Here is a 26,737-nt window from a genome sequence, read left to right on the forward strand (position 1 = left end):
GTTGTTAACCAATGTCATAAAACAACATGTGTACTACTGTTTCATGAGAAACTATTTGTTCTGTAAGCCTTCACCTGAAGTACAATTAAAAAAAATATATCAGATTTACCGGCCTGACAGAGACTGGAGAAACCCCGAGGTACAGCCCCCAGACACCCTCTTAGGTCAGTGGTGAAGTCACTTCCGAGGTTCACCATTCAGCTGGGGATTGAACAGCTGTATAAAACAAAACGGGACTAATGAGGCACAGCAGTCCAGGGACAAGGACTAGAAGGCAGAAGGGGACAGAAAAGCTGGTGACAGGGAAACCAAGATTGATTAAGGACAGTGTTGACATGTAGTGGGGTTCTTAACCATTGTCATAGGGCAATATGTGTACTATTTAATGAGAAACTATTCTGTTCTGTAAACCTTCATCTAAAGTGAAATAGCAGCACAACTAGAAGAACATAATCAGCGTCACTGAATTGTACGTGTAGAAATGTCTGAAATGGTGTATGTTTGGCTATGTATACGTTCACCAAAAAAAAAAAAAAGGTCCTTCAAGGCCGAGAAGGGAACATGTTGACATGTCGTGGGGTTGTTAACCAATGTCATAAAACAATATGTGTACTGACTGTTTAATGAGAAAATATTTGTTCTGTAAACCTTCACCTAAAGTACAATGTAAAAAAAAAAATTAAAAAAAAAAGATATAAAGAATCTCTTCTATGAATTAAGAAGGAAAAAACAAAGCTAGAGAAAATGGGCAAATATTATGAATAGAGAGGTTCACAGAAAAGGAAACATAAATAACCAATAAATACATAAAAAGACACCCAACTTCACCAGTAATGTTATTCTATCCCATAAGACTGACAAAAATTAAACTCTGACCATACTTTAGAGGTGTACAGAATGGAAGCTCACATGCTCCTGAAGTTAGCATAAACTGACACAAATACTTGGGTAGGGAAACTGGTTAATATTTAGGGAGGTCCTGGCATAGGCCTAGAGAAACTCATACAAGCGTTCATAAGAAGGCATGAACAGGAATGTTCACTGAACATTATGTCTAATAGTGAAAATTTAAAAACAATCTAAGCATAACAGCTTCATGAGTATTCACTGATGAAATACTCTGCAGCAATTAAAATAAAAGAATTAGAACTAAAACTATCAAATAAGGCTAGAAGTAAAAAGTATAAAGAGATCTTTATACCTGTTCATGGGTATATATGTAGTAGCAAAAGCATAAATAGAAAAGATATACTCCAAAATCAGGATAGTGATTACCTCTGGGCAAAGAGGAAGATCAGGGAAGAAATGTTAAGTGTCTAAACTAAGGAAGATGTAGTTCAATTTATTTTTCTTATTCTGTGGTATTATTATTTCCATTTAACCAATATTTATTAACTGTCTACTGTGTCCTACTATGAGCTAGGAACTGTGCTAGGCCACTGAGCTCTAGCAGAGTCACAGTCGTTGCCCTCATACAGCTAACAGTTAACAGAGCAGCAAGACAGAAACTGCAATCAAAGAGCATGAGAAGCACTAGGATGAAAAAAGGCACACGATTTTTAATAAAGTAATAGTTTTGCTTTACTACAAAGCTAGCCAGATGACTGGAAAAACAGGATTTTCTTTTTACACTCTGCATACCTGAATGTAAAATGCGGGACTAAACTACACCAGCGATGTACAGTCTTTTGTCCACCCAACATATTATCAATGACTGGAGGAAAAGAGGAAGAGGCAATGGGAAGGAGAAACCCCATCATCTTGCACAGCCCCCACCTCTAACCCCTGGTTGAGAATCCATGCTGAACCACATTATTCCTAAGCCCTTTCTAAATTTAGAATTATTAAATTCCATGAAAGCAAGCTGGCATATATTTATTTAAAAAAACAAACAACTATTATGATACACTATAGATATCTCAATGAGATAGGCAGGCCAAGGGAGAATATAGCAATTATTTAACACTCTCCAGTAAAGCAGCTAATAACTATTCTTTTCGGAACTATGAAGGATACGTCCCTTAAAATTAACTAGAAGTGGAAGAAAGTTAGATAAGTTACCAATTAACCCTGGTTCCTCTCTAGTTTTAATTTCTAAGTAAAACTGGTAATTACTGTATACACTCTAAAAGATGTGAGGTCGTCTTCTGACAGAGATCACCGAAATGAGTATAACCACTCTTCTATAAGTCCAGGAAGCTACAGTTAGCATCTACAGTCAGCAAATCACATTAAACAAAATATGTAAATATTCCTCCAATCACTGCCTCAGAAAATTAAAGAGTTTTATTTCCTCTGAGGAAATAACCACTTACATCTGTACTGTTTAGTAAACCTTAACTGATAATTCAGGTAGCAGGTGACACTAACACAAATAACAGTACACCAAGCAATATATATTGCTTGTACTTTTCTAAAACATCCCGGTCACTAGACTGAAAGAACCATGGCATACATTACACTACTTCCAAATAAACTGGCAGATGTCTGATATCTGGCAATAACTTTTTAAATGTGAAACCACCTGACAAGGTGGAGCTCAGACTATTGCCCCTGTCATACGATAATCAGATAAAATAATCATAATCATAACACACACAGTCAACATGACGTTTTTAAAACAAAGCACCAGCTAGAAGATGGAGTACATGCCAAAAGCCAGAATTTACATTTTAATAAAGTAGAAAAAATAACTCCCTGAAATCCAATATTCATTTACAGTTCCATCCTCCTGAAGCTTCAGCTTTTTTATGCCACCACTGAAAGGTGTGGTCAAGGACCACACAAAGGAGACTGGCTTTTTTCCACAGGACTCTGGATTTGAGTTACATTTCAAAGTCCCCGGGAGAATAAGGAGTCCAGGTTTTCCAGGGCTGTTGCCCAGTCTTACCAGTCCCACAAATCTTGGGACCACATTCTTCCTATCTGATAAACACAGTCTTGCTGAGAAATACACTACTTGAGGAAGTAGCTAAGCAAAACAGTGGGGGGTTGTGGCGGATGGAGTATTACATGTCCTGAAAGGCCTCTTCAGGAGCCCTGGAAACTTTTAAGATAGTCCATCAGGTTGTGACTCCTACTTTCATTACAGAGATGCTTCCAAAAACCACTCAACAACATTCCCAATACCTCCCCTAAAATAGAAGTCCTGGTGGCGCAGTGGTTAGGAGCTACAGCTACTAACTAAAAGGTTGGCAGTTCAAATCCACCAGCAGCTCCTTGGAAACCCTATGGGGCAGTTCTACGCTGTCCTAAAGGGTCACTACGAGTCGGAATCGATTCGAGGGCAACGGGTTTGGTTTGGGTTTTCCCTAAAATAACCCAAGGGAAAATCACAGATTTATAAGAATCACAAAGGGCACAATTATTATGTACACATTTAGCTACAATACCAAATTTATGCTCACAAAATAATTTTATGTGAATATACAGTGACTAAAATCAGTTTTCCTAAATTTTTTACTATTCTTTTCAACATAATCTTTCACTCCTTAAAAGAAAGAAAATGGAGTTTTAATTACCTATAATGCCTTAGAGTCAATCAAGTGTCTTGTCTTGATCCTTAATAGCATTTATTTATGAAATAACATCACTGGGTTTCTACAAAATGAAAGCAATCAGTGTTTAGAGAATAGAGTGTGGTACAGACACAGCATCAAAGAACCTGAAAACACAAAACTAGCTCTGGACTCAACAGCTAGCTAAATAATCTTGTGAAAGTCATTTCCTATCAGATTTCCACTGCTTACCTATAAATGAATATGGCCTAGAGCCTAGATGATCCATAATGTACTTTCTAGTAGAAATACTACTTCAACATACATAGAGGCCTATACACATCCATAAGGATTTCTCTCCTGCAGTTTGTAACTTTGCTGAGTTCTGACTTAAACTGAAAATTACACCTGCTCTTATGCAAATCAGCTGAGACTCTGTAAAGAGGAACAATCAATCAATTTTATATCTATAGTCCTGAAGTCCTATCTTACATAAGATCAGCACAAAGACTTACTTACAAATACACCCACTCTTTGTAAACTAAGTCAACTATTTTTTAAACAACGCTTCAAACATTAAATTTTATTCCATTTATTCTAGTCTACGTGCCTCATATTTACTTCTTTGAAGTTCTATGTCAAACAGCTCCCAGAATAATTATAAGTGGATGTTTCCATAAACAGGCAGTCCTGCTTTGCATGGTTCCAATATGCATGAATTTCAGTTATCACTGTTTAGCTTAATAACCAGTCCCCTAAAAACACAGTTCAAATCTGTTACCTCTGTGCATTAACTCTGAATAATCATATTAAGTATGAACTTCACTGCTACCTCTTCATTCCACAAATCAATAGTACATAACAGACCTGCAACAAGATCAGTGATCAATTATGCCACTTCCTTTAAAATGTGTCACTGGGTATTTGTTATTAGCCCATGTAAAATGCAAAGTATATAGTTGTGTTGCCTCCTTGTCTACCAGTGATAAACCCTTGTGACAGTTTATAAAAATAGATACTCAAAAGAGGGAACCGGCCAACAAAGATTAAAGTGCAGCAAAGAAACCAGGGCTTCGAACCGGTTCTTCCCAGTTCAGTCGTGGCTGAGGAAGCAACACCAGAAGAGACCAAATTTTCAAATTTTAGGTGAACCAGAACGGGAAAAAGCCCTGCTAGAAACTTAATTTCCCTTTTAGAAAACAAGGACAGTGTCCGCACTGCACAGCAACCAAATCTCCTGCCCCGTCAGATTTTGAGCAGAGTCGAAAACAGCAGTGCCCTGCTCAAAGATAACAGGTGATGGTACTGCTCTGAATGTCTGTTGCTCTCCACAGTCCTGTGGATAATCCAGTCTCAACCATCAGGCTCCTGAAAGGGCTCACTACACCTCTTCCGAGTCTCCCATTCCAGGGCTTTGACCCATTAATTTTTCCCATTCTGGTTATTGTTCCAGATAATCCAAATTGCAAAAATTTGGGTCTTTTCTGGTTTTGCTTCGTCTGCCATGACAGAACCAGTGTGAATCAGTTCAAAGCCCTGAAAGAAAAAAAGTGGTAACACTGGAAGGGAAATCTGAAATCAAATGTAAACGTACTTATAGAAGAAACAGCTGGTTGTAGCAATGTTGACTGTGCTGACATTCGAGAGATTTTAGATTCACAGACAAAGGAACTTAGCTGAGTTTTTATATAAATAAGCAAAGTGGTTGTGACAAAAAGGATAATGATGTCCCAGAGGAAGTGAAAAACGTTACAATAAAGGAACACTCAGAGATATTTTATGACACTGAAAACACAAAGGATAAACGTTGGAAGCCGATCCAAACTTGGAATTTGGCAATTTACCAAACCATAGAAAAGATGTTTGCTCTGTATAAAAAGTTGTACAAGAAAAAGGCAAGCATTGCTCAAACTGCTACTGAAAAGTTTTTTAGAAATAAAGCACTTTAATTCTCAATGTCTCTAATGTTTTAAATTACAAAGTACTAAATATTCCTTTTTTTTTTTCATTTTCCTACACATTTTTAACCAATATTAGAAGGGTTTTGACTGTTTTGACAAACATTTTTAAAGGTCATGGAATAATCATAATCGTTCTCATTTATTATTAAGATTGCTTTGCACAGTTTCAGCTTGCATTTTCATTTTTACTGCACCACACTACCGTGCAAAGCAAGGACTGCCTGTATAGTGAGGTTCTATTATTTAATCACATTACCAATTCCTAAATGACCTGGAAAAATCTACCAGGCCAGATATTAAATCTCATGAGGGAAATACACTAGAAGCATACAGCTCTTCTTTGGTTTAGCTCCCAGGTTCCATGTTACAATTTACACATGCAACTCTCCTCTATCACTACTCCCAAGTTCTGCCCATATCTAAGTATCTTCATTTTAGAGTTGGAGAAGACAACCTTAAGGTCATGTTGTCCAATCTTTTCATAGAACAGATGGGGAAAACAAGGTTTAGACATTAAGTGACATGCCCAAAGTCACACAACAGTTTTTCCATGGCAGTAGTAAAAATCAGTACACTGCTAATGCAGTTCTTGTTCCAACATACTTGATGCTGCCCACTTCTGAAGAGGGCAATTAGTAGGTTTTATTTTCCGCACATATGGCTCATACAGACTACTATCAAAGAAGAAAAAATATTCCAACATGTTTCTGAGTCTCTATCTAAAAACACTTTACAAGCATTTGTATTTAAGGAGACCGGAGCCCCAATATAACACTGGTATAACCTAAGCGATAGCCAATTTTTAAAACATTTTACATTACAATGCAATGTGGTATCCTGGATGAGATCCTGAGACAGAAAATGGATATTACTAAGGAAACCTGAATAAAGTATGGATTTTAGTTAACAATAGTATGTCAATATTAGTTCACGAATTGTGACAAATGTACCATACTAATATAGGATGCTAACAATAGGGGAAACTGAATGTGAAGTCTATGGGAGCACTCTGTACTGTCTTCACAGCTATTCTGTAAATCTAAAACTATTTTAAAATTGTTTTTTTAAATACTGAGCATACTTTTTATCTAACATTAATTCTTATTAATAGTGCTGAAATGCAATGAAATTTCTGAATCATAGATATTAAATAGTATTAATAAATTTCTATTCCCTAGTGTTTCTGAAGCTATGTCCTATGAAATCCTCCCAATATCCAGAGTGACTTCATTTCCTGGAGAGCAGGAACCAGCCAAGAGGTGTGGAACCACTGCAGTTCCACTTCCATCTGTGGGGAGGATCTAAGACTCAGAAACAAGGATTCTGCTAGGAAAGGAAGTGTGAAAGCCACCCTCTAGCCTAAAATAGAGTGACATCCGTGCTTTGAGCAATACTTCAAATTCATAGTTCAACGTAAGAGGAAGAGCACTGGACTGAGGGCAACAGACCTGGATTCTAAATCCAGACGCTACTACTAAAAAGCAAAGATGTCACTCTGAGGACTAAGGTGCACCTGACCCAAGCCATGGTATTTTCAATTGTCTCATATGTATACAAAAGCTGGACAATGAATAAGACAGAATTGATGCCTTTGAATTATGGTGCTGGTGAAGCATACTGAACATACCATCGACTGCCAGAAGAACAAACAAGTCTGTCTTGGAAGAAGTACAGCCAGAATGCTCCTTAGAAGCAAGGATGGCAAGAGTTCGTCTAACATACTTTGGACACGTTACCAGGAGGGATCAGTCCCTGGAGAAGGACATCATGCTTGGTAAGGTAGAGGGTCAGCAAAAAAAGAGGAAGACTCTAGACAAGATGGACTGACACAGTTGCTGCAACAGTGGGCTCAAACAGCGCAACGATTGTGAGGATGGCCCATGACTGGGCAGTGTTTCATTCTGCTGTACATAGCGTCGCTATGAGTCAGAACCAACTCGATGGCACCTAACAACAATTACTAACCAGTTATATACAATCTTATATTTGGGAGGGCCTTAGTTTACTCATTTGCAAAATAAGAGGATTAGATGGTATGACAAAGTACCTTCCATCTTAAAAGTCTCAGACTCATTAGAATTTTTCCCCCAATTTCTATTTTGTATACTGCACATTAAAATATGTTTTACGTGTAGGCTGCCTATGTACAACCAAACACTTCATGGGATTTGGTTCCTTGGTTTGGAGGTTTAGGGTCATGGTTCCATGGGATATTTCAGCTAACTGACCTAATAACATGTTTACTGCATCTGTTCTACCTCGTAGTTCGCTGCATAATGCCTGGAGTCTTAAAGCTTGCAAGCTATCGTCCAAGGCACAACAATTAGTCTCTATTCACCTGAAGCAAGAAAAGGAAGGAGGCTCAGGAGTAGGAGAAAATGGAACATGTAGCTAATTGCCTCCATGAACAACTGCCTCACTGCCAAGAGACCAGAAGAAGTGGAAGGTGCCCGGCTACCATTACTAAACATTTTGATCAAAGATTCTATAAAAGAATCCTGATCAAAGGGGGAAAATGCAGAACAGAATTTCAAATTCTCATGGAATCCAGATTTTCTGGAGACATGGAGGCCGAATGAATCCCTGAAACTAATGTCCTGAGATATCTTTAAACCTTAAACCAAAAATATCCCCGAAAGTCTTCTTAAAATCAAACATTAGTTGAGCTTAACTAGTGAAGAATGTCCGCCTTAAGCATTATGCTCTTTTAAGATCTATTTTTGTGGGATCAGATTGACAACAGCAACTGGAAAGATTATATAGGACTCTTAGGGGGCAATGAGTTTATGTCAATGGGGGAGGAACAACTCAGAAAAGGAGGGTGAGAATGGTTGCACAACTTGAATGTAATCAATGTCACTGAATCGTACATGTACAAACTGTTGAATTGGTGTGTTTTGCCGTGTATATTCTCAACAAAATAAATATTTTAAAAACTAACTTTAGAAAGGAAAGAGTATATGCAGGGAAACTATGTAGGAAGATACTGCAATAGCAAGGTATGAAACAACCAATGATGGCTTAGACCATGGTATAGTGGTGCTGGTGCTAAGAGGAGGAGGGAATCTGTATACAAGCATTGGTGTTCAACAACTGGAAGAAGGGACTGGTCATTCAATGAGATGAGAAGGAATAAAAGGAGCAGAATTTGAGTGTCAGGTTGAGAGGGGTCTTGTGGAATATTAGGATCTCTGTTTTGAAAATGTTATCCTTGGGGTCACAAACGTACATCCAACTGAGGAGTCAAGTAGATAACTGAATATGTGAGACTGAAGTTCTAAGATGAGTTCCTGGATAAAGAGGAAAACTTGGGAATCATTAGTATATATATGGTAATGGGAAGCTTGATAAGATCAACTGTAGAATGAGGGAAGAGAGAACAGACAACAGGCTCCTGGAGTAAGCCTGAGAGAACTGCAACACAGAGATCAGGAAACGGAAGAGGAAGTAGCAAAGAAGACTGAGGAGTGTTACAGGAAGTAGGAGGAAAGCCTCGAGAGGATGTTTTCTCAAAGCCAAGCTAAGAAGGAAGAGATGCTCAGCTTGTTTAAATGTTGCTGACAGATGAAATAATATGGAAACTGAACTTGCTTTTAATGTATTTTCATACTCAGTCTTGGAGCCTATCTTTCTAAACTCTCTATAGCAACTGATTCATGAGTTTTCTTTGGAGTTTTTTGTTGTTGTTGTTCCTCCCCACTTCTTTCTATTTGGCTCCCTGTCCAGTGATCCTTTCTCAGTCTTCTCTTCTTCTGGATTCTGTCTAAATGGTGGTAGTGTCCAACGTTTCCAGTCTTGTATGTTTTTCTAGTCTAATTTATATTGTCTTTTCAGAAAAATTAAATCACCACTTGTCAAATCTCTGGATCAACATCCTACTGACCATCTCTGTCTGGATCAATTCCAGGCACTTTACACTGAACAAATCCCAGACCATACTTAACTGGTGTACCACTGGTGACACAAGCTAGAAACGTGTCACATCATCTGTATTTCTAATTCTCCCATAGTTATATCCCCCAGAATTAAGCAATTTTCTCATAAATTTTGTTAACTGAAAACATCTGTCCCTCTGCTCCCATTGTTCGTTGCTGACCTAATTTAGAAATTCATCATCTCTTTAGCTAAAACTAAGAGAGTCTCCTTCCAGGTTGTCTTATGTCTTGCTTTATTTTTCTCTAATTTATCAATCAAATACCTCCCAAAGGATCCTTTCAAATTGCAAGATTGATCATGACATTCCTCAGAGGACTGTAAACTTTGAATGCAAAATAAACATGCAGGAAGCATACTAAAAGAACAGATGCTAGACATCACCTTCAAAGATTCTGTTTTATGAAATCTGGCATTATTAAATATTACATGCAAGAAATATGATAAATAAAATTAAAATGATAAAAGGTGTGTGTGTGTGTATACATATATACACATTTATATATAAAGAAGAGTAAAGAACTGATGCCTTTGAAGTATGGTGTTGGTGAAGAATACTGAATATACTACAGACTGCCAAGAGAACAAACGAATCTGTCTTGGAAGAAGTACAGCCAGAATGCAAGGATGACAAGACTTCATCTCACATACTTTGGACATGTTATCAGGAGGGACTTGTTTGTCCCTAGAGTATGACATCATGCTTTGTAAAGCAGAGGGTCAGCAAAAAAAGAGGAAGGCTCTCAACGACATGGATTGACACAGTGGCTGCTACAATGGGCTCAAGCATAGCAAAAATTGTGAGGATGGTACAGGACCAGGCAGTGTTTCGTTCTGTTGTACACAGGGTCGCTGAGTCAGAACCGACTCAACAGCACCTAACAACAACATATATATAGCTTTACATCTACTCTGAGACCAGAAGAACTATATGCTGCCCAACTACCATTAGCAACCACTCTGATCAGGGCCACCACAGATGGATCCTGATAGAGGGGGATAAAAATGTGGGACATAACTCAAATTCTTATGCAGTTCAGACTCAGTGGATTGGTTGAGACTAAAGGACTCCCTGAGACTCTCGCCCTGGGATACTCCATAAACTCTGCACCAAAACTACCCCGAAGTCACCTTGTAGCTAAATAATAGACTGGCTCATAAAATAATGAATATTACCAGTGAATATTACTGCACACCTTTAAAAAATCATCTTTATGAGTCCAAGTGGTCAACGATTACTCTAAAGCAAAGATGAAAGGGTAATGGGACAGGGAAACCAGATTACTGGAAAGGAAACATCCAGATGGAATTAACATGGACACACTGTGAAAAAATGTAACCAATGTCACTGAACAATTTGTATAGTAATTATTAAATGGGAACTTAATTTGCTGTGTAAACTTCCACCGAACACAATAAAACATTATTTTCAAAAATATATATAATGTTTTAATAAACATCAAAAAATGCTTTTGTTCTGGGGTTTTGGTTGTTGTTGTTTTTGCTTATAACTATTTTTACCAAGATAGTTTGGCTTAAAAAAAAATCATATTCATCCAGCTCATCTAATTCCAAATTTCGAGTTATAACACATTTATTTCACAAATATATAGGTACCGTTTCCCTCTCATGCTACCAAAAAGTAAGCAATACAAAAGTGTAGCTAACGGAAAGTATATTTCAAAAACAGTTAGTTTCAAAACACAGTACAAAACTGCTTCTGCACACATCTCCCCCTCAGTGTGACAATTCTTCAAGGATCTAAAACACAGAAAAGGGACAAGTGTGAACTAAGAAATTAACCAGGACAAGTTGATAGCAACAGATTCAAACGGAATTTCAGTGGTTTAAAAAAACGCAATTAACTGCCTAAAATAGATTCTCTTCTTAATTAGGTCAAGGTTTCAAATTTCTTACATCTATGAACAGTAAAACTGTAACAAACAGAATGTTGAGATATAAACTAGAAAACACAAGCTTTCAATACATGATAAATATGCTAACATCAGCAGCTCTTTTATAACTTATACCCAACTTCCAAAAACGACTGGAAGTGGTTAACATAAGGTACTTCCCATTGATATCATCTAATCTTCAGTCTTTTCAAAATATTGTAACACTTTCATAGGCATAGTGTTAAAAAAAAAATTCCTGTTCAATATATAACCCAATCCACAAAACAAAAACTATCAATCATATTAAAATGCGTTATTTATTAGATGTTCAAGAATCTACAGGTACTAAGCACAACTCTTAAATGTATAGTCCCATTAATAAGCACACTTAGGATACCCTAATAGTGTGATTCAATAGCAAGTACAATAATTAAAGTTATAACACTAAAATGTCATTTTCTTAATAATATTTACTAGTTCTCTCCAACCCCAAATATATTGAAGTATTTCCCCAATGCTAGAATTGCTAAAGAGCTTATCACTTCTATGACACCTGTAGGTGTGAACTTTATTAAGTGAGATTTAAAAGATATCATTGTTTATTAAAATGTATGCAGAATGTTTCCTGGGGTATTATCTTAAAAGTAGCACTCATAACATACATTTGAAGCCTTTCATTTTACTACGTGTTTTAAAATTTTTTTATTACGCAATGATGGCATGAAATATGAAATCACACTTCTATAACCTAATGTTTCAATAAAGATTAGAAAAATGACAGACAATACATATTAACATTTTTTTAACTTATCATTTTCTAAATGGTCAAATTCTAAAACCTCAGTTAACGATTTCAAAGTCTGTCCTCAAAGGAAACCAACCATTGTACGGGAGAGTTGACCACCTTATCTAAGAAACCACTTGTTAGCTTTCATCTTGCTCTGTACTTTTTGTATGCCCTGCAGTTTTTCACTTAAATTTTAAGCATAACATGTACTCAGTCAGGTAAAAATAATACTCTCTCCCTTATTCTAAAAACCAACAGTCCCCTCTTCATTAGCAATCCCACCCCTAACTACTCGGTGCAAGTACACGACTAGACCACTACTCAATCAAGAACGCCCCCTGACCGACCCACTTCCGTACCCGAGGTTGCCACCTGCCCACCTGAGGCCTACTCTCCTTCCTCCCGCACCTCCTTCCGCTCAAAAGTTAGACCCGCCGCCGCGAGGACGGACACCCGCGCCAGTCCGACCCTGCGTGTATGCCCGCGCCCTAACCCCGCCAGGCGTGATGCCGACACGCGAACACGACCCGCCGCCGCCTCCTGCCGGCAGCCCGGGCCCTCCGCTCCGGCGCCCGTTCCATCCCGCCCTGACTCTCCAGCCTTGGGCTTTGCTCTGCTGGGAGCCGTGTCCGAGCGCGCACATTCCGCTTTCTCCCAGACTGTCAGCGCCTGGCCGCGAGTAGCAGGCGGGACAGGCAGAGCCGGGTCGGACAGGAAAAGCTGGACTGGAAACCGACCTGTGGAGACGGCCATCTTCTCCTGCAGCCAGACGCAGCCGCCCTGCACGCAAGTCGACGTCACGTCGCGTCACTTCCGGAGTGTGTCCTCCTCCTTGCCCGGGTGCCTGGCTCATGCGCTCTCTGGCCCCGGACCTGATAGAGGGTTACGCCCGCACTGAGGGACCTCGGCGGAAGACCGGGAAGGGCCGGGAGTAGGAAGGCTCGGGCCCGGAGGTCTGGGCCCGGGCTACCTGGAGAGGGACAGGTGGGGGGCCGAGATTGAAAGAGCCTGGGCCAGGAACGCTGTGGGGGTGGGGAGGAGCGGGGCACCAGGGAAAGGCCAGGTCGGTGGGCAGGCCCGAAGGTGGAAGGGACCGAGCGGGGAGGGGCTGGAAGAGGGGGAAACTCTCCGGCGCCGGAAGGGACTGGGGTGCCCAGGGAGGGCGGGGTTTGGGGGTTAGGGTCCAGAGGAGAGCCTAGGGTGGGAGGAGGGACCGAAGACCTGGGGAGGCCCAGGGAGAGAGGGACATGAGATTCCCTTCTGGGACTTGTAGAGTAAAAACATCATAAAGTTTAGTAAAGCAAAAAGTTTTATTTGGCGTATATTCAAAAGGGCATAAGTGGGAAAAGGACAACCATGCTGCCAGAGACATGTCTGCCCAAGTCCGAAGAAATATCGCAGAGCAGACAAAAGTGGGAAAACAGACAAGCATGCTGCAATAGCCATGTCTGCCCAAGTCCAAAGAATATTACAGAATAGGCAAGAATGGGAAAACGGACAAGCATGCTGCCACAGCCATGTCTGCCCGAGTCCAAAGAACAGTTACGGAGCCATCAGTATATATTAACGTTACAAATGGGCAGAACCATTGACAGCTTAGCCTTTTCAGATTGGCTGGAAACTGTGATCCTACATTTTGAATTGTTTTTCTTAACAATCGGTACAGGTTTCAAGAGGGTCTTCATTGGGCCAACAAGTTTCTATTCACTAAATGCTAATAGAAAAAGATAAGAGTGGAAAGTCTTTTGTGTTCTGTTTGATTGGTTTTATGTGAAAGTTTCTCTAAAAGATATTTCCCAAGATTATCTTAGCTATGTATACCTCAGGGCCCAGTTGATGTGTTCTTGTGAGTCCTTGTGAGCCCCGCTCCAGCTGAGTCACATTCTGTTTGCTCAAGGAGAGGAAATAATAACTCCAATATTATTTCCTAAATCAGACTCTACAGTTATTTTAATAAAGAAAAGTTAAAGTGCAGTAAGAAAAGTTGCAAGGTAAAGTTGATATTAAAAGACAAGAGAGAAACATTTGAAAAGTTCTTTCAAAAAGTGTAAAATTTTTTAATTAAAACATTTAAAAATGTCATTTAAAAAACAAAAACTCTTAAATCCGCAGTTTTTGCTCTGGCAAAAATACTTACTTTGTAAGTATTAATGGGTCTTGATAGCCGTTTGACAAAAAAAGCTATAAATCGTTATTTGATATTATCTCTATGTGAAACTAAACCTCAAAGACCTAAAATGAGCAACAGCTGGGATAGAAATGCAGTTCTGTCTCCAAAATCGGTGCACTTTTCCACTCGTGTGTGGAAAAGCTTTTGCTTCCCAGTTCCAGCTTTGCCACCTAATTTGAAGTGACACTATATATCATTCTTTTCATATTTGTTTCACTGTCTGGGTAGGCAGCCTCTAAGATGGCGCCAATGATCACCACCTCCTATTTATTTATGCCCTTGTTTTGTGTAATCCCCTTCCCTTGAATTAGCTTCTAATGAATAAGGCAGAAGTGCTAGGATATCACTTCTGACATATTTTTAAAAGATTGACTCCATTCTTTGGTACTCTCTCTTGTGCTCTCTGAGGAAAACTAGGTGTCATGTGGTGGGTGGACTGTCCTTCTTAAGAGGCACACGTGGCAAGAAACTGAGGGCAGCCTCAGTTCAACACCCAAGAAGGAACTAAATCCTAACAATGACTACAGGAGTGACCTTGAAATAGATCTGCCCCAGCCAAGACTTAGATGAGACCACAACCCTTGAGCGCCACCTTCTGAGAGACCCTGAGGCAGAGAAACCCAGCTAAGATGCACCCAGATTCCTGCCTGCTGTTATGTGGGAACATGATTATCCAAACATTTGAGGTTTTCACAAATTCAGCACATTTCACCAATCTCCAACCCATTTACACCTGGCTGTTGGTGATTTTGATCTTGGTAAACCTCTATTGACATATATTTACCGTTTTACTATGGCAGACTGATGGTTAATGGCAAATTTAAATATTATGTCACACCCCCCCCAAAATAATCAAAAGTAACAACTAGTAAAACATTGACCATATTCAGCTCTTTACAAATTATTAATGTTTTCTCAAGAGATGTCTTAATGACAAAATACGTAAATATTTTCTTCAACTGTTGGGAACTAGACTTGCAAAGCCAATAGTCCTACTGTAATTTCTTTGAAGAACAAATGTGAATTTTGTGTAACTTGAAAAATAAAATATTCAATTTTTGCTTTTTCTCAATGGTATATGAAGCAAAAGGCAACATGCCTCAATGACAACCAGGAAAAAGTAGGGATGAAAATTTACTCTTGGGAAAACAGGAAGAAACAAGCAGCCAGAAAAAAATAGAAGAAAATGACAGAAATCAAATAAATAGATAAATTAAGAATCCAACCAGTATGGGAATGAAATTACAAAAAGGAAAAATTAAAGACTTCTAGAGTATTAGTTAAAAAACAGTCCAAGAACAGCATTCGGCCACTGTGGTGTTTGTGGTGTATCAGAAGCAGGTAGAGGGCAGTTTGAAAGGCACAAGAACCTAGGAGAAGCAGTAAAAGTGAGCAATAGACGTGGATCTCCCATCATTTTCACACCACTGCTCACTCAGCTTGTCAGTGTACATTGAAGAAAGGATAGTTTTGGAGCCAGAGAGACTGGAATCCTAGCTTTGTGACCATAAAAAGTTATTTAATCTCTCTTAATCTTGGTTTCCTCACCAGTGAACTAGGGATAATCTCAGGAATCTAGTACGGTATCTGGCACGTTAAATGTTCCCCATAAATGGTTATATACAGTCTATATATTTACACTAGGAGAAAACTAAGTCTTTCCTCTAATAGGCAAATAAGATGATCATCCTCTATCGTGCTGCTAACGGAAGACACCCTAAGCTGTTCCTTAAAAGTGGTTTGCAACATGTGACGCCCACTCCCAACTACACCTGATTGGACCAGGATAGGAATAGGCCCCAAGGGCAGCCATTCTGTATTCTGACTATAAACCTATGACGAGATCTGTCACAGTAAAGAAACAGCTTTGCTCATGAACGTCAGGTTTAGTGTTCAGATAGGCCTATCAGACTCTAAATTTCTGTCTCTGGAACGTGTCTTTGAAAAATACAGAAGAGGAGACATGCAAAAGATGCATAGACACAAGAGAGGAGTCGCAGAATCCCATTAATCGTACTAATTAAAGTATTAAGCTGATCTGGTGGTCTGGTTCGATATTGAATCCTTCCAGTTGCCAGAACAACTGTTCCCTTCTTCCAATAACTAGACATAACTCCAATGAAGTTCTAACCAACAGACTCTAGGGTGACCCCATGATCCCCCATGAACACCTCCTAATGTTCATGCCCTTATGTGATCCCCTCCCCTTGAAGAGACTGTTGGTAGAATTATGAAAATTAAGGGTGATTCTGATGAGGGCTTAGAAAGAATTGAGAGCTGTGGAGGAAAGCTGCTATTGTCATGAACAGATTATTGCTAGAAATGTGGATGTTCGATGTGCTTCTGGTGAGGTTTTAAAATGATGGACATTTTATTGGACACTAGAGGAAGAGCAATCCTTGTTATACAGTAGCAAAGAACTTCTCTTTCAAATATTTTGTGATAAACTTAGATATTTAGCTGAGGAGATTTCTAAGCAAAATCTAGAAGATAATGGCATGGTTTCTCCTTGCCACTTGATAGTAAAATGTGGGAGGAAAGAGTTAAATGTATAAACAAACTGTGCAAAGAGAAACCAGAATTTAAAGATTTGGAAAATTCTATTTAAAAATAGGAGTCCCTGGGTAGCACAAATGGTTAAGTACTCGACTACTAGCCAAGAGTTTGTCAGTTCAAACCCACCTAGAGGTTGCTCAGAAGACAGGCTTGCAGTCTGCTTCCAAAAGGTCACAGCTATAAAAACTATGGAGTGCAGTTCTACTCTGACACACATGGGGTCATCATGAGTCAGAATTGACTCAATGGCAACTGGTTGGTTTGGTTATTGTAAAAATTAAGAGAGTGTAGCTACATAACCATTTGCTAAAGAGATTAGGCCTTTGACCATGAATCTAGTCAACAACCTCAACAGAAACCCTATCAGTTTAGATTGAAAAAGACAGAGACAGGATAAAAAGAAGGAAAGCCATCTGATTCCTAAAATTCTACAGGCAGAAAATGGGCCATTGAAGCAACTTGATTGTGAACATGAAAAGAAAGGAACTATCCCGAGAGTTCAGAGACCAACAGGACTGTCAGAAGGATTACAGGGGTTGGGGGGACAGGACTGCTCCTTTCTCATTTTCAAAGGGTGGGGCTACCACCTAGGTTTCAAAGAGTGGAGCTGCCACCTAGGTTCGAGAGGGTAGGGCGTTTGGTGGGTCAAGAGAATGGGGCTGCCCAGGACAGAGGGAGTAGTGTCACTGCTCCAGTAGACCAGGAGGACAGGGACACCTAAAGCCAAGGGAACAGGATCACCATCCTAGTGGACTTGGAAAGCAGGGTCCCTGCTTGGAATTCGAAGGCTAAAATGATCCCAGAGTCTCGGGCAATGTGGGGCTATAGTCAGAAGCACCACACTGTCCCTCCACAGCAAAGATCAGAAAAACCAAGTCAAACAGAGTCACACATCAATCCTGAAACCCTAAGCATCAAATGAGGTGAGAAAGAACTCAGCCAAGCACTGAATGGAAGAAACTGACTGAGAAAACAGACCGAGAAGCGATACATGCAGAGGTCCTCTATCGGCTACCGCAGCATGGATCCGCCATCTGGGACCCCTATCGGAGATCAGCGAACAGGGGGTATGAGAAAGCAGCTTCACAGAGCTTCCAGCAAGAGACAGAACAACTGGTAACCAGTGATATAGGCTTTCCCACCCCCCACCCTTAGTCACCCACACTTAGCCTCCTCTGCTTTCTGCAGTCACTTGGACGGAAAGCACCCCAGTGTCGATGGATTTTACCTGCCCACACTGGCCGGCACCCCAAGGCCTTTTGTTGGCTACTGGTGTTGCTTTTTTTCCGCTTCTTTAGATTTCTTCCTTACCGCTCACCACTTCCCCCTCCTTTCTCTCAAATTCCTGGCTCCATGCGCCATCTTTGCTTCTTCCTGAAAGGCTACAGAACACTGATTGACTGCGAAACAGCTTCCCAGCCCATGCCACCAGGGTGGTAAGAATCCTAAGGCTTTTTTGTTTGTTTGTTTGCTCTGATTTGTTCTGTTTTAATCTGTTTTCTTTTTCTTTTCTTGGTGTGGGAGCCCCTTCTAGCGGGGCAGTACCGCGTGGCTTGGAAACTACTCCTTTACTCTGGGCAGGTGCACAGGGACATTCCTGGGGGCATTTCTCTTTTGTTTTTCTTTTTCTTTTTTTCGATTTTGTTTTTTGTGTTTCTTTGTTTTGTTTTCCTCTCTCATTTCCTTTTTGTCTTTCTTCATTTCAAGTTTCTTGATTTATTCATTTTTTTCTTTTACCCTTTTTCTTCTTTCTTTTCATTTTTGTTTTTCCTCATTTCTCAGTCTCTCATTGCCCCACTCCAGTCGCAAGCTCCCTTAGCACTCTTCTTTATTTGTGTGTATGTTTTTGGCTCCTGTTCCTCTCTCTTCTCTCTCGTCTTTCCCATACCCATCTTAGTTCCACACATCACAATCTACCCCGTCCTTCCTGCCTACCTGCACCATGCACTGAATGTCACACTCCCAAGCAGCACAGGCACAGCCTACTGGAACCTGCACTACACTGATTCCCAGTCTGCACTGTCAGCCCTGGTACGTGCTACAAACGACCCACCCCAGCAACGCCCCTTCAGCTGGACCTGCCCTGCTGTACCATAACTGAGTGACTGACCCTGCCTATTGGAGAAGGAGGTGAAAAGTATCGTGTCCACAGATGAGCAAACAACAAAGAATGCACAGCCTACCTGCTCAGACATAACCAAATAAAACAAAAAAACAGGACTAAACAAACAAATCTACGATCAATAAACAAGGAAAATAACAACTGAATGCCCCAAAGACAGCAGATAATATCAAAACATTTACAAAAATAGGACAGGATGGTTCCAGTAGGCATTCAAAATAAAACACCAGATGACCTTCCAGTAGGAGAAAAGGCACTAGACCTAACTGATAGGGAATTAAAATCCCTAATATTCAGAATTATCCAAGAGTTTAAGCAAAAAGCAGACAAAAATGAGGAAAAAATAGACAAATTCATGGAAAATACAGACAAAAAATGGAAGAATTCAAGAAAATAATACAGTAACAAAATGCTAAAATAAATTCACAACTAGAAACCATACAAAAACAACAATTAGAAATCCAAAAGATAAACAACAAGATTTCAGAAGTGGACAGTGTCATAAAAGATCTTAGGAGCAGATTTGAAATGGTGGAAGACAGGATCAACAGAATTGAAGATAAACACTTGGATACAACTCTGAGAAAAATTCATAAAAAAGAAAGAAAGAAAATGAAGAGACCCTGAGAATTAGGTGGGATGCAATTAAAAGCAAAAATCTATAAGTGATCAGAGTTCCAGAACGGGGAGAAAACAGAAAACACAGAGAGGATCATTGAAGAACTGCTGACAGAAAACTTCCCCAATATCATGAAAGATGGAATGCTGACCATCCAAGAATCTCGATGAACCCCATATAGGATAGACCCCCAAATGACAATCACCAAGGCATATCATAATCATATTTGCCAAAACCAAAGACAGACAAAGAATCCTGAGAGCAGCTCAAGAAAAACAAAAAGTCACATACAGAGGAGAAACAATAAGACTAAGCTCGCATTATTCGGCAGAAACCATGCAGGCAAGAAGGTAATGGAATGACATATATAAGACCTTGAAAGAAAAAAAATTACCAGCCAAGAATAATATATCCTGCAAAACTCTCATTCAAATATATTAGTGAAATTATATCATTTCCAGATAAAATTAAGGGACTACGTAAAAACCAAACCAAACTTACAAGACTTATTAAAGGGAGTCCTTCGATCTGAGAACAAACAAACACAGGCTGAATCTAGGATATAGGATTGTTCTAGCCAGATACCAACCTAGGAAATGAACTATTAAGGACTATGCAAAACCAGAGGAATTACACAGAAACAGGTTAATCTGTAAATGACAACAGCATCAGAACAATAAAAGAGGGAATAAACGGTGTAGGTATAGAACCTTCTAATGGAGAGGAAGGCAAAGGGATACCAACTAATAATAGACTGGTTCAAATCTAGGAAGATAAGGGTAACCACAAAGAAAGTTAACAAACCTACTCATCAAAATGAAGAAAAACATAAAGTCTCAGTAAAAAAAAATCTACAGAAACAGAAGAAATGAAAAAAAAAATCCACAAAACAAAAGGAACTCAGCACAGGAGAGTAAGAGCAACAAAGAAAACCACAAAAAAAGGCGCTACAAAATGCAATCTCACTCCTTGGAATATATCCTAGAGAAATAAGAGCTGACACACGAATAGACACATGCATACCCATATTCATTCCAGCGCCGTTCACAATAGCAAAAAGATGGAAACAACCTAGATGCCCATCAATAGATAAATGGATAAACAAACTATGGTTCATACGGCAAAGATAAAGAACAATGATGAATCTGTGAAGCATCTCATAACATGGATGAAACTGGAGGACTTTATGTTGAGTGAAATAAGTCAATCACAAAAAGGCAAATATTGTATGAGACCTCTACTGTAAAAACCCATGTAAAAGTTTACACACAAAAAGAAACAGTCTTTGTCGGTTACGAGGGGTGGGAGAGATGAGGGGGGAACTAAATAGGCAATAGATAAGTGGTAACTTTGGTGAAGGGTAGACAGTACACAATACTGGGGAAGCCAGCACAACTTACAAGGAAAGGTCATGGAAGCTCTGTAGGCACTTCCAAACTCCCTGAGGGACTGAACTGCTAGGCGGAGGGCTGTGGGGACCATGGTCTGGGGGAACATCTAGCTCAATTGACGTAACACACTTTATAAAGACAATGTTCTACATTCTACTTTGGTAAGTAGCGTCTGGGGTCTTAAAAGCCTGTGAGGAGCCATCTAAGATAGTCCACTGGTCTCACCCCTTCGGAAGCAAGGGAGAATGAAGATAACAAGATACAAGGAAAAGATTAGTCCAAAGGACTAATGGACCACAGGTACCACCGCCTCTACCAGACTGAGTCCAGTACAGCTAGATGGTGCCCGGCTACCACCACTGACTGCTCTGACCGGGATCACAATAGAGGACCCTGGACAGAGCTGGAAAAAGATGTAGAACAAAATTCTAACTCACAAAAAACAGACCTGATTTACTGGCCTGACAAACTGGAGAAACCCCGGGACTATGACCCGCAGACATCCTTTTAGCTCAGTGATAAAGTCACTCCCGAAGTTCACCGTTCAGCTGGGGATTGGACAGCCTCATAAAACAGAAAGGGACTAATGAGGCACAGCAGTCCAGGGACAGGGATTAGAAGGCAGCAGAGGACAGGAAAGCTGGTGATAGGGAACCCAAGGTTGAGAAGGGACAGTGTTGACATGTCGTGGGGTTGTTCACCATTGTCATAGGGCAATATGTGTACTGTTTAATGAGAAACTATTTGTTCTGCAGACCTTCATCTGAGGTACAAAAAAAAAAGAGAATTATCTATGTGAGATCAAATTGACAACAGCAACTCAAAAGGTTTGATGGGAAGCCTAGGGGGCAGTGAGTTGAAGAAAATAATGATGGAATAATTTGGAAAAGGATAGTGAGAATAGCAGCACAATGGGAAGAATATAATCGATGTCACTGAATTATACATGTAAAAATTTTTGAAATGGTGTAACTTTGGCTATGTATATTTTCACCAAAAAAAAAGGTCCTCCAAGGTCAAGAAGGGAGAGTGTTGACATGTCGTGGTGTGGTTAACCAATGTCATAAAACAATATGTGTGCTGACTGTTTAATGAGAAACTATTTGTTCTGTAAACCTTCATCTAAAGTACAATAAAAAAAGTTAAAGAAAAATAAAATAAAGTAAGATGATCCCAGAGAACAGAATTATTTTCAAGCCTTGAAATCTAATGAGATTTGCCCTGCTGAGTTTTGGACATTCTTGGAACCCGTGACCCCTTCTTTTCCTCCAATTTCTTCTTTTTGCCTGTTTCACCATAGTTCTTTGGAAGCAGATAACGGCTGTACAGATGGAGAGGAATTGTGCCCCAGGATAGACCATACCCAGAGTCCTATCCATATCTGATTTACATGATTCAGAAGATAATGTTTTGGGCCTAGCTAATGGTATGGTTTAAGACTTTTGGGCATGATGTGATAGGATGAATGTATTTTGTACATGGCAAGGACAAGAATTTTGTGGGGCAATGGGTAGAGTGTTATAGATTGAATTATGTCCCCCCAACCCTATTCCTAACACTAACCATAAAACAATCCCAAACCCTAACCACAACTTTAACACCAACTCTAAGCCTAACCTAACACTAAGATGGAAGGAATACACAGCCACTGTACCAAAAAAAAATTGGTCAATGTTCAGCCATTTCAGAACCAATGGTTTTGGAGGAAGAAGTCTGTGATAGTTAAGGCTGTGTGTCAACTTGAGAGGGCTATGATTCTCAGTGGTTTGGAGTTATGTAATGAAGTAGTTTGGCAGTTATGTAATGATGTGATTTGGAAGTTGTATAATGATGTAGTTAGTCATCCTCCATGAAGTGATCCGATGTGGTCAACTAGTCAGTTGTAAGGAGCGTTTCCTCATGGGTGTGCCCTGCATCCAATATATATATGAACGTTCTGGCAAAGCTCGTTTGTTTGCTCTGGATCCTGCATCCAGCTTATCATCATCTGACCTCCAGTTCTTGGCACTCGAGCCAGCGGCTTGCTGTCTGACCTGCCTATCTTGGGATCATCAGCCCCTGCAGCTATGGGAGTCATGAGAAGCCTCCAGCCTGATGTCTGACCTACAGACATGGGACTTGGCAGCCTCTACACCACATGAGCCATTTTCTTGAGATAAATCTCTTTCTATCTCTATGTATCTATCTATCTATATGCTTGACTTGTTTTGCTTTTCTAGAGAACCCAGCCTAAGACATTTGGTACTGAGAGTGGTTCTAGAGAAACAAATTTGTGAGGATGAAATTTCTAAATTGCTTTCTCAAGTCTGACTAGTCTTAAAGGCACTGATGACTCTGCCTCTAGTAATAAAGATGGTGCTGCTAATCCATAGCATGAGGTGGCAATATTAATACAAAAAGATATCACCAGCAATAGATCAAGTATTGTGAGAAGCAAGGCTCTGGGTGATTGCTTGTTTGATACTTTTCTACAGCTTTGTCACAATGAGAAGTATAGAGAAGCTGGTTGGTTAGTCCTACTTTTCTAGACAAGGTGGTGAAAGAAAGAGATGAGCTCACCGCTTTAAAGTCACAGCTCAAGCACCACATAAAAGACCTCAAAGTTGCCACTTGTACCCTGAAAGAAAGCCTTATTTCTTGTAGAAACAGAGCTGATATTGGTGAAAACCAAATGCAGAGTCTTATCATAAGAGTGGCTGAATTACAATGCCAATTGAATTCCCGACCTTGAATGGTGTGTGAAGTTAAAGTGAGGACATTGATTGGGAAGAAATTGGATCCTGGAACTTGGGATGAGGACATATCAGCAGATAATCAGGAACCTGGGAACACTGAGCCCCTAAATTCTGTTAAATCACTCCTACCAACAGACCCAGTCCTCTTACACCCATCTGAAGAGAACACCCCATCATTTTCTGCTAAGCCACCCTCCCCAGTAAAAGCATTATGCCTTCCATCTTCATCTGATGATGAAATTAACCCAGCTGTGCCTGAAGAGTCTTTGATATCGCCTGGGGCAGCACCTGGGGTATTGCCTGGGGTATCGCTTGTCATAGATGCCTTACAAGACATTGCTGAATGTTCCCAGAACCAATGCCCAGCACCCATTTTTGCTTCTAGACATATAACTAAACTCCCAGTGAGCCCCAAAAGGTGAAGTACAAAGTGTGACCCAGGAAGAGGTATGCTACACTCCGAAAGTACTGCTTGACTTTTCTAATATGTACAAACAGAAACCTGAGGAATATATGTGGGAATGGCTATTAAGGATGCTGGATAATGGTGCAAGAACAGTCAGAGTTTATTGATATGGGCCCACTAAGCACAGATTCTTCATTCAATATTTCAGCTGAAGGTTAGAAAATGATCTAATAGTTTATTTGGTTGATTCACTGAAGCATGGATAACCTGGTGGCCTACACTAAATCAAGTTGAAGTACCAGACCTGCCTTAGTATACTGTAGAGGAAGATATCCAAAGGCTTAGGGAATTTGGCATGTTACCATGGATTTATCAGGTTGGACCCACAGACCTACCCATGAAGTGCTCAGAGGACACACCTTTTACCACAACGGTGATGAACAAATTTATGAAGGGAGCCCCAGCATCCTTGAAGATTGCTGTGATTGCTATTTTATGTAAATCAGATTTGACAGTGGGAACTGCCCTAACTGAATTAAGACAACTAAATACAATGGGTCTGATTGGATCCATTGTAGTAGGGGCCAAGTGGTCGCACTCAAAAGACAAAGACAAGGTGGGCAGGGTTACAATAACGGATAGCGGAGTTAAAGCAGTAATCAGAATAGTCAGGCACATATGGACTTATAGTGTTGGCTACTTACCAATGTTGTCCCTAGGAGTGGGATGGGAAATCTACTAAATATTTATTTAATCTGAACAAGCAGAAGAATTTTAGATCAAGTGAACAGCAGTCTAACTTGAATCACCAGAACAGAAAGTCATGGTCCCTCAGTTACTTCCCAGACTTCAGCCAGTTTACAGACCCACAACGCCTTGAATGAAGGGGAGGCAATGTCCCCTTGAGGAAAGAATCTACTACACTGCCAAAAATTTATACTGTTAATCTTTCTTTCAGCCTTCCCCAAAGTGATCTATGGCCTTTTACCAGAGTGACTGTTCATTGGGGAAAAGGAAATAATCAGACTTTTTGGGGATTACTGGACACTGGAAATAACTGACAATAATTCTAGGAGACCCAAAACATCACTGTGGTCCAAGAGTCAGAGTGGAAGTATATAGCACTCAGGTTATTAATGGAGTCTTAGCTTAGGTTCATCTCACGGTGGGTCCAGTGGATCCCTGAACTCATCCTGTAGTGATTTTCCCAGTTCCAGAATGCATAATTGGAACACATATACTTAGGAACTGGCAGAACCCCCACACTGGATCCCTGATAAGTGGAGTAACGGCTATTACGGTAGGAAAAGCCAAATGGAAGCCATTAGAACTTCCCCTACCTAGGAAAATAGTAAACTAAAAGCAATACTCCATTGCTGGAGGAATTGCAGAGATTACGGCCACCATCAAAGACTTGAAGGAAACAGTGATGGTGACTCCCGCCACATCCCCATTCAACTCACCTATTTGGCCTGTGCAAGAAACAGAAGGATCTTGGAGAATGACGGTGGATTATCGTAAAATTAACCAAGTGGTGACTCCAATTGCAGTTACTGTTCCAGATGTGGTTTCATTGCTTATGCAAAGTAATACATCTCCTGATACCTGGTATGCAGCTATTGATGTGGCCAATGCCCTTTTCTTGATTCTGGTTTTGAAGGACCAGCAGAAGCAGTTTCCCCTCAGCTGGCAAGACCAGCAATACACCTTCACTGTCCTACCTCATGGTTGTCTTGGTTATCTAGTGCTGCCATAACAGAAATACCACAAGTGGATGGCTTTAACAAACAGAAATTTATTCTCTCACAGTCTAGTAGGCTACAAGTCCAAATTCAGGGTGTCAACTCCAGGGAAAGACTTTCTCTCTCTGTCGGCTCTGGAGGAAGGTCCTTGTCATCAATCTTCCCCTCATCAAGGAGCTTCTCAGCTCAGGGACCCCAGGTCCAAAGGGTCACTCTGCACCTGGCACTAGTTTCTCGGTGGTATCAGGTCCCCATGTCTCTCTGTTCGCGTCTCTCTTTTATATCTCAAAACAGATTGGCTTAAGACACAGGCTAATCTTGTAGATTGAGTCCTGCCACATTAACATAACTGCCTCTAACCGTACCTCATTAACATTATAGAGGTAGGATTTACAAAACATAGGAAAATCACATCAGATGACAAAATGGTGGACAATCACACAATACTGGGAATTGTGGCTTAGCCAAGTTGACACATATTTTTGGGGAACACAATTCAATCCATGACAGTGGTATATCGGCTCTCCAGCCCTATATTATAATTTAGTCTGCAGAAAACTTCATTGCTTTTCCCTTCCACAAGATATCACATTGGTCCATTAAATTGGTGACATTATGCTGATTTCACTTAGTAAAGAAGTGTCAATGACTCTGGAATTATTGGTAAAACATTTGTGTGCTAGAGGGTGGGAAATTAATCCCAGAATAATTCAGGTGTCTTCCACCTCAGTGAAATTTCTAGGGGTCAAGTGGTGTGGGGCATGTTGAGATAGTCCTTCTAAAGTGGAGGATAAGTTGTTACATCTGTCCTCTCCTACAACTAAAAAGAATGCACAACGTCTGGTGGGCGTCTTTGCATTTTGGAGGCAACATATCCCTCATTTGGGTGTGCTACTCCAGCCTATTTATCAAGTGACTCAAAA

General features: G+C 40.2%; 1 protein-coding gene across 4 annotated transcripts in view; it reads right to left on the reverse strand.

Annotated features, from left to right (window-relative positions):
- The window catches only part of UBE2V2 (ubiquitin conjugating enzyme E2 V2), an 81,579-nt gene extending 68,695 nt beyond the window's left edge, over positions 1-12,884 (reverse strand). Inside the window, exons 1-2 of one of the 4 annotated variants that reach the window (XM_023730641.1) lie at positions 12,811-12,830; positions 3,522-3,600 (exon numbers count right to left, since the gene is read on the reverse strand). Coding sequence is in view for 2 of the 4 variants with exons in the window: in XM_023730645.1 (XP_023586413.1) it covers positions 12,811-12,826 (16 nt within the window). In the remaining 2 variants the exon portion in view is untranslated. Of the gene's footprint in view, positions 1-3,521; positions 3,601-4,278; positions 7,002-12,810 lie in introns of those variants that run through there. The other 3 variants (XM_023730642.1, XM_023730645.1, XM_004375602.2) reach the window with 3 other exon arrangements.
- Positions 12,885-26,737: the final 13,853 nt, after the last annotated feature.

Source organism: Trichechus manatus, unplaced genomic scaffold, assembly GCF_000243295.1.
Source record: "Trichechus manatus latirostris isolate Lorelei unplaced genomic scaffold, TriManLat1.0 scaffold00038, whole genome shotgun sequence".
Taxonomy (NCBI): domain Eukaryota; kingdom Metazoa; phylum Chordata; class Mammalia; order Sirenia; family Trichechidae; genus Trichechus; species Trichechus manatus.